Raw genomic sequence first — 9058 nt, 5'->3', positions numbered from 1 at the left:
TATTATTATTATTATTATTGTACATATATTTAGTGCGTTTAATCCATGTTTTCTGATTATTCATGATGTGGGCTGAGAGATGAAGTATTGGGCCTGTAATTCTTACATACACATTAAACCACATTTAGTCTTTTAACCCAATATAATAAATGTTTGTCATCATATTAATGTACCCAAAATCAATTAAACAGGGAAGAATCCCTAGAAGACAGCTATAAAGAAGGGCAGTCCGGCCTGAAATTCGATAGCAAAAATTTTAGTTAATGCCTGAGAAAATCTGACCAAAAAAAAAAAATGCCTGAGAAAAAAATTGTCTATTCCTTGTAGCCTTCATAATACTCTTCGACTTCATCTGAGTATCCTTACAGTTATGTAGAGTAACTCGAATTTGAAAAGCTGATTCTACAGCTGAACTTATCCAGTATCGACAAAGGGAACATTTCATAGAGGATCAAAGTAAAGGTATATTCTAACTCCTTACTGCTGTTAGTGCTGTCAATGTGTCATATCATTCCTTACATGCATGGTTTACATTCTCATATAGTTTTCCTGTGCAGACAAAGAGAACTTCTGTAGTCAAGGACTTGCTTTCGCTGCATGCAAGGATGTATAATCATTGAACTAGTAAGCACTCGCATTGCATCATTTCTTTCTTGTATCTTTTTCCAAGTAACTTTTGCTGCTGACAACTTGTTCTGTTGATAAGATGATAAAATCTACCATGGCGCAAGTGTATGGTATAGCCTTGAAGGATACAGCTCATATGGGAAACTCAATATAGGAACCTGATAATTGATATCATGATCAGTTGGTCACTGAGATCCCCATTTGTTCTGAGTTTGAATTACAAATGTTCTTCACTCACTATTTGTGCTCGACGATTTCCTTTCCTTTTAGAAGTTCATATGTCAGAATGTCAGTAAGTAATGTGTGATTAAGTGTAAGATGGAAAGATGTTGTCATACTGGAGATGTTCTTGTGACACAACCATCACTAGACACTATGCAAGTAATGTTTTTTGGTTTCTAAAAGTGGTTTAGATTCTATTTATTAATTGCGGCATATTCGGTGTTGTATACAACCATGTTTCTCTTTGTTCTCTTTTATGCACTTGATCACTAGTAGGAAGTAGTAAAGATTTTTTTTTTTTGGCTTAAAATGATTATACTTGATCACCTGAATGTGTGGCAAAAATTTGCCATCTTTTTGGGTATAGTTATATTATGTTTTAATTTTTCTGACTTTTAAACCATAATTTCTTAGTTTAATAAATGGTATGAAAATATCTTATTTACTTGATGAAGATTAAAGTGTTGAAGTTATTCTTTCTTTTACTTTGTCAAGTGTGAAGTCAACTTTTTTGGAGAGAAAAGATAACAATAGCAATCTACACTTGTTTAAAGTTCCATAGCTTTTGTCCTAGCTTAGCCTTCTTGTCATGGTGTTTGTTCTCCACTATTAAAAAAGGGTTAAGTTTAATAAAAAGTAACTTTTGTGATAAATTAGCAAGTAGCAACCAAATAATCTGAAGATTGAGGAAATTGAAAGAATGAAGAGTGAAAGTTTTTCTAATGATAAAAAAAATGCATATACATTTTGCTGTCAATTTACTGGTATCGAATAACATAAATTGCAGCAAACCATTAACTGTCTCAACTTATTACTAACACAGATATATCTCTTTTCTCTAACATCAAGTTTAGTATAAACTTCAAGCAATTAAACTTGCGCTCACTGTTTTTAAAAATAAAAAAAGAAAAAAAAATGGGAGATGAATAAATGGCATCATTATTGGTGGGTAAAAGTAATTGCAGACAGAAGCATGGGTGCTATTATGTATTAATCTTTGTCTTATCTGTTTATATGGAGAAAACACTCTCTTATGTAACCTGCATCTTTTCTCAAAGACTTTTAGTACACAATACTAAAGTAGATAATGGAATCAAGATATATAGTTTAGCGTTTTTGATATTATGTGTTTGAGAGAACACAGGCTGATAGTAATATGAAGTTGTGTAAATTGATATGAATTGTTGTCATACAAAAATATAAACTCCTGAAATATAAGAAAATGTAAACTTACTCCTAAGAGATCATATAAGATACTGTCTTATTTTCAGGTACAATTAGGATAATATAAAACATTTTCATATATTCTAAAGACTTTGTTTTTTATTTTAATCTTCTATTTTTTTCCCCACAGAATCCTAGAAACGCAGAACACTGAAAATAAAAGTAGAAAATGGAAACAGCAAGAAAACAGACTATTGGAGTTTTGTTCTTGTTTTGCTTGGATTTTCCTACCTCCATCTTGAATCTGTTTTTCAAGCAGGGTTAGTTGGAGAAAAAGGTCACCAGTTATGGATACCATGCTTCTTAGGTTGCTTGGTTGGTTAAGAATACTTGCATGAGGCATAATATAGTTAACATCTCAGATTCTGATCACTTTTGTATCAGCTTAATTTTCATTATAGGATTGCTCCACTGAAGAACAAGAAAATAAAAAAGTGTATATTTGTTGTTGTATTATATTGGGGATGGAGGGATTTGCTGTGAAGGGTAAACTGTAAATGATCAATGTTATATGAAGAGATTTGTAAAAGTAGTTCAGTTCTTGTTATTTTCAATTAATCCCAAAAAAGAAAAATAAAAAATAAAATATGTTGGAAATTCTCTACAGTGGATTAATCCAACTTAACAAAGATTAATCAGCTTTCAGTATATTTTGAAGATTGTTGGTTCAGACACACAATAAGATAATCTAAACCAAGGCAGGCAACAACAAAATTCTGTGCAGAAAGAGTGCAACATTGTAAATAAATTGTTTTTGTGTTTTATCTTTATACATATAATTAACAAAATAGAAATGGAACGTCTTATTTAAAAAACAGATTTATGTTGAAACTATAATTAAAAAGGGAGCATATGCATGTGACATGAATTAACACTATAATTTGTCTAGTAAAATGAGAATAGTGATTTAAAAAAAAAAAAATTTGCATTGTACTATTTTTTAATGGTATAAAAGATACATATTTTTTTACTTCATTGTTTATTATTTTTTATACCAAAAGGAAAATCACACATGTAAGACAGAACATTATGTATATAACAGTTGTTTTTGGTATATAGAACTGTGAATGGTAGGTGAGAAATAAATAAATGTAGAAGTGGATATTGATATTGATGATACTTAGCATTGATAAACATAAACATTTTGCACTTAAAGAGCTGTTGTAGGGAGCATTAAAAAAAATGGACAAGATCAGAAGGAATCCATCATCGTATTGCAGAGCATAATATTAAAATATCCTCTTAGGAACCATCCAACAGCTTTTGAGGAAGAAAGCATCCCAAGGAAAAACCCTCTTAAAATAAAATTGTTTCTTTGGAGTAGGTGAAGTCAAGCTCTTATATTAAACAAATCATCAGTGGCATCTTTTGTCCAACTAGTGGGTATTTCCATGAATAATTTTAGTACCACTTGCCTTGAAGACCAATCATCTTTAAGTTAATATCAGCAGAGCATAATATACTTCACCTGCTGCATCTATTTCTTTACTATTTTTGAGATTAACTGAGTTTACTGCAAACTACATCCATTTCCTTTTCCCTTCCTCATTTCCCTCTGATATCACTTGATCTTGAGAGACATGGCTGCAGCACTTGTAGGTGGAGCTGTTCTGTCTTCCATTTTTAATGTTGTTTTTGACAGGATGTCCTCGCCTGAAGTTGCCAACTGGATCAAAGGGAAGAAGCTTACCCAGAAGCTGCTTGAAAGGTTGAAGACTACTCTTTATTCTGTTCAAGCCTTTCTCATTGATGCTGAGCAGAAGCAAATCAAGGAGAGAGCTGTCAAGGACTGGCTCGGTAGTCTCAAAGATGCTATGTATGTTGCTGATGACTTGCTGGATGAAGTCTTCACCAAAGCCGCCACTCAGAAGGATCCAGGTACCTTCTTCTCTCGTTATCTCAATTTGCAAGATAGGGAGATAGCAAACAGGATGGAAGAAATAATTGAGAGGATAGAGTCTATTGTGAAGCAAAAAGACACTCTTGGTCTTAGAGAGATTCCTAAGGAGAACATGTCATGGAGGATCACTACATCTCTAGTTGAAAGATCCAGTATATATGGCAGGGAAAAAGACAAGGAGGCCATAGTGAAGTTGTTGTTGGATGATGATGACACTGGGGATGGTGATATATCTGTGATTCCCATTGTGGGCATGGGAGGAATAGGAAAGACTACTTTGGCCCAATTGGTTTACAATGACGAAAAAGTGAAGGAGAATTTTGATTTTCGAGGTTGGGTTTGTGTGTCTGAAGAGTTTGATGTTATCAAGGTTACCAAGACTATAATTGAGGCAATAACTTCGAGTTCCTGTAACTTGAAAGATTTGAATTTACTTCAACGTGATTTAAAGGAAAGATTGTCAAGACAAAAATTCTTTGTTGTCTTAGATGACGCATGGAATGAGGATTATGAAGATTGGAATAGGCTTCTAAAACCTTTTAAGAATGGGATTAAGGGGAGTAAAATTCTCATAACCACTAGAAGTAAAAAGGTGGCTTCTATGGTGCAAACTGTTTCACCTCATGAACTAGGTTTATTGTCTGATGAAGATTGTTGGTTAGTGTTTTCAAAACATGCACGTCTTTCAACTGAGTCTATGGAAAATTCAACTCTGAAAGAAGTCGGCAAAGCTATTGTAAGGAAGTGTGATGGATTGCCCTTGGCAGCTCAAGCCCTCGGAGGCTTATTGCGTGGAAATTCTGATGTTGAGTATTGGAATCATATATTGAAGAGTGAGGTATGGAAATTCTCCAATGACAAGATAAAAGTTGTTCCGGCTTTAAGAATAAGTTATTACTTTCTTCCTTCATGTTTGAAAGAGTGCTTTGTTTATTGCTCGTTGTATCCAAAAGATTATGAATTTGATAAAGATGAGCTCATCTTGTTATGGATGGCTGAGAATTTTTTACAACCAGTTGGGAAAAACACTTTAGAAGAAGTTGGTGATGAATATTTCGACGAATTAGTTGCGAGATCATTTTTGCAACCTCATAGTAATAAGAAAAATAAATTTGTGATGCATGATCTCGTGCATGATTTGGCAATGATGTTTGCTGGAGAATTCTATTTTAGGGCGGAAGGGCTTGAGAATGCAGTTGAGGTTGATGTTAAAACTCGTCATTTGTCCCATAATGCTAAGGGCAATTATCCAATCTCAAAACTGATGGGAGTTTGTGACAGAATAAAACATACAAGGACATTTCTTGCAATCAATTTGAACGAGTGGATCCCATTTAACATGGAAAACGCACCTTGTATCTTGTTGTCGCATTTGAAGTACTTGAGAGCCTTGTCGTTCAAAAGCTTTCCTCTAGAGTCAGTACCTGATTCAATAGGTGAGTTGATTCATTTGCGTTACTTGGATCTGTCCGAGACCGACATTGTGACATTGCCGGAGTCATTGGGTAACCTCTACAATTTGCAGACCTTGAAGTTGTATCGGTGTAGAAATCTGAAATTGCTACCAGTTGGCATGAAAGACCTTGTAAATTTGCGCCATCTTGATATTGGAGGGACTCAGTTGCATGAGATGCCAAAAGGCATGAGCAAGTTGAAAAATTTGCAGTTTTTAAGCCACTATGTTGTTGGGAAGTGTGACGAGAACAAGGTCACAGAATTGGGAGCACTTGCAAATCTACAGCAATCCATTTCCATTGTCGAATTGGAGAATGTGGTGAACGGCGGTGAAGCTTTGATGGCAAGAATGGCTGATAAGGATGGCATTGATTCTATGATGTTGGGTTGGTCGTTTGATGAAGTAGACGAGGATACAGTTGATTCCCAGATGGAAAGAGATATACTTGACAAGTTACGACCTCATACTAATTTGAAAGGGTTATATATCTCTGGTTACAGGGGTACAACCTTTCCAGATTGGTTGGGACATTCTTCCTACCGCAACATCACCACAATAACACTGTATGGTTGCAGGAATTGTTGCATGCTTCCTTCACTTGGACAATTGCCCTCTTTGAAGCACCTTCAAATTTCAAAATTTGAAAGTGTGGGGATTGTGGGTGCTGAGTTTTACTTTTACGAGAACGATAAATCTTGTGTGGAGACACCACCATTTCAAAAGCTTGAAACTCTTTTGTTTAAGTCAATGCCTTGCTGGAAGGAGTGGCGTTCAATGGTGTTGAATGCATTTCCTCGACTTAGGGAGCTTACGATAAGGAAGTGTCCGTCGTTGAGAGGAGATTTGCCCATTCATCTATCATCTTTGCAATCACTTCAGATTGAGAAGTGCGATGAGCTGAGTTGTTGTGTTCCAAGGGCTCCTGCGATTACCACTCTTTCAATTTCAGGAAAGCATCTAGTGGGGTCTGTGGTGGAGGCCATTACCAACACGCAACTGACTTGCCTCACTTCTTTAAGCATCTCACATTGTTCCTCCCAGATATGGTTTCCAGTGAGTGCTATTCCCCCATCACTACAAGAGTTGAGGATCGAGGGTTGTAGAGAATTAGAATTCCAAATGGATGGCCAACACCACTCACTTCAGGAACTAGACATACGTAGCAGCTGTGATTCACTTGCGTCCTTCTCCTTGTTGGATTCCTTTCCGAATCTCGTGACTGTTGAAATCGAGAAATGTGAAAAGATGGCGTCAATTGTGGTGTCACGCTCTCTTTCATGTCTCCGTTATTTATGGATCAAGTATTGTGGGAGTATGAAATCCGTGTCGACGATATGGATGGCAGCACCTCAGCTAGAGCGTCTCTCATTAGTGGGTTGCCCAGAGATCAATTTGTGTGCTCCAGGAGTTCCACACCATAGCCTCAGATATCTTTTCATCAGCTACTGCGAGAAACTAGTGAGCACTGCAGCATTCATGAATTCACAATTTCAAGGGCTTATTCATCTTTGGATTGAAGGTGAATGTGAGAGTGTGAAGTGTCTCCCAAAGGAAGGTTGGTTGCCTGCCTCCCTTGAGTCTCTCACACTGAGTGGCTTAAGTGTGGAGACGTTGGAATGCAACAGACTTGCCCACCTCACCTCCCTCCATGAATTATCTATTTATGAATGTCCCAAGTTGGAGAATATGGAGGGTGAAAAGCTGCCTGCCTCTCTAAAACAACTCTACATCATTGGTAGCCCTTTGCTGGGTAAACGGTGTGAGATGAAGGACCCACAGCTTTGGCCCAAAATCTCCCACATCCCTGCCATTCGAGTTGATGATAGATGGATTTGGTAATCCAACAACTTCAACAGGTAACTGTTTCTCTCTCTCACAACGTTATTCTGTATTTCCCCAAATACATTTGTTTTCTGCACTAACATTTATACTCTGCATATAAAGTCACTCACTAGCTTTTCATTCTTCATCTGCTTTACAACGTTCTTACTCCACATTGTTCATCAAGAGTATTCACTCATTGCAGTACTCTTACATGCTTTGGTACTTGCTTCAGACCCTTAGGCATCGGAGTTGGGACATGTTGAAATTAGGTTCTTCTTCCAACCTTGATTTAATATTCCTTTTGAATACTCAGAAAGAATGCTGTATCTTACCGTGCTTCATATGTTGCATACCATCAACTATGCAGCAAAGTATCGTATATTATTTTGATTTAATATTTGTTCTCTTTTCTTTCGTTTATTGTTGATGGATTCCTCAATAAGAGAATGACGTTAGTGGCAATTGAAAAAACTTACAATCTTATATGATTGGCTCTAAATTCTTTTATATTTCGTTGAAGTGTGCTATTTCTTTGAGCCTTTTTTACCAAAAGAAAGTTCACGCAAGATAGTTGATTTATCTAAACAAAATTTGCCATAGTTCATGGTTGAAAAATGAATGGTGCTTTTGTTTCTCTGATATGTAGATAAAGTGCAGGTATAATCTAACTCCTCATTGCTGTTAGTGCTGTTAATTCATTGCACCGTTCCTTAAATGCACGGTTTCTATTCTCATGTAGTTTTCGTTTGGAGCTAGAGAGTACTTCTTGTGTGCCAAATGTAAGGGTGGTCTTTTCGGTGGTGTTATGAACTAGTAAAACACCTGCATTGCATTACTTCTTTCATGTATTTCTCTTTTTTTTTCCCCAACTTTTGCTGCTGACAACTTATACATTGAAGTTTATTACAACATTGACTGCTTTTTCTTTTGTTCTGTTGATAAGATGATGAAATCTACCGTGGTGAAAGTGTACAGTATACCCTTGAAGGATACCAGCTCATATGGGAAACAATTCAATATTCGCTTATCCAAAGGCAGAACTGAGATTGAGGCTGCTGATAAGCAAAGAAGGGAGTGCTCTGATATAGGCATCACAATTGGTGCAACAATTTGAAGTTCTTTATGAGGTTCAAGATCCTTGAGAATGCCAAACGGACACTCTCGAGGAGAATGGAAGTCGCGCTGCGACTGCTTCGAAAGAAGTGGCTATGAATCAGTAAAGAAACTTGATATCATGGTCACTGAGATCTCCATTTGATCTGAGTTTGAATTACAAATATTGTTCACTCACTGTTTGTGGTGTATGCTTCTCTTTCCTTTAAGTACTTCATAGTTCTTATGTTAGTAAGTAATGTGTGATTAGTTGTAACATGGAAAGGGCTAACTTAGTTGTACTTGAAGAAGATAGTATTCAATAAATAGTAGATGTTTTTGGCCCCAGTCCTATTCTCTGATGGCAATGCCGAAGGGGGATAGAGGCTGGTCCTTAACCAGGGACTTGATGGCTATGCCGGAAAGTCCTTAGTTGGGAGGTTATTTTTCAAAAAAGAATAAAAGGTGTAAGATGGAAAGATGTTTATGGTTAACAAGAAGTCAAGAATGAAGAATTACATCTTCCAGTGGCTTAATTGCGGTTTATTTGGCACTGTTCTTTGTTTTCTTTTATGCACTGGAAATAAGTAAGATTGCCTACTTTCCCTTAAAATTATTATACTTGATCAACTGAATGTGTGGTGAGACACCCAAAAAAAAAAAAAAAAAAAAAAAAAAAAAAAAAAAAAAAAAAAAAAAAAAAAAAAAAGTGG

The 9058-nt window shown here is 36.1% G+C and overlaps 1 protein-coding gene and 1 long non-coding RNA gene across 19 annotated transcripts; both read left to right on the top strand.

Moving 5' to 3' along the window:
* Positions 208–750, top strand: LOC110269039. Its single transcript, XR_002357987.1, has 2 exons — positions 208–462; positions 558–750. It is a non-coding gene; the product is annotated as an uncharacterized LOC110269039 (long non-coding RNA).
* LOC107606061 (putative disease resistance RPP13-like protein 1) lies at positions 3101–8898 on the top strand. Of its 18 annotated transcripts, none has more exons than XR_002357985.1 (4): positions 3101–7285; positions 7900–7910; positions 8197–8253; positions 8295–8898. XR_002357985.1 is itself a non-coding variant. In XM_021116303.1 (3 exons), the coding sequence occupies exon 1, from the start codon at positions 3654–3656 to the stop codon at positions 7266–7268; it is 3615 nt and encodes a 1204-aa protein (XP_020971962.1). In that variant the 5' UTR covers positions 3101–3653; the 3' UTR covers positions 7269–7285; positions 7900–7910; positions 8197–8898. The 18 variants fall into 18 exon arrangements, 5 of the variants coding, with proteins under 5 accessions (XP_020971962.1, XP_016163619.1, XP_016163688.1 ...); XR_002357979.1 differs by lacking the exon at positions 7900–7910 and adding exons at positions 7456–7522; positions 7993–8032 and having other exon boundaries at positions 3135–7285; positions 8197–8898; XR_002357978.1 differs by lacking the exon at positions 7900–7910 and adding exons at positions 7456–7522; positions 7993–8066 and having other exon boundaries at positions 3135–7285; positions 8197–8898.

Source organism: Arachis ipaensis, chromosome B01 (genome assembly GCF_000816755.2).
Source record: "Arachis ipaensis cultivar K30076 chromosome B01, Araip1.1, whole genome shotgun sequence".
NCBI lineage: Eukaryota > Viridiplantae > Streptophyta > Magnoliopsida > Fabales > Fabaceae > Arachis > Arachis ipaensis.
This window is presented reverse-complemented; position numbering and strand designations above follow the sequence as displayed.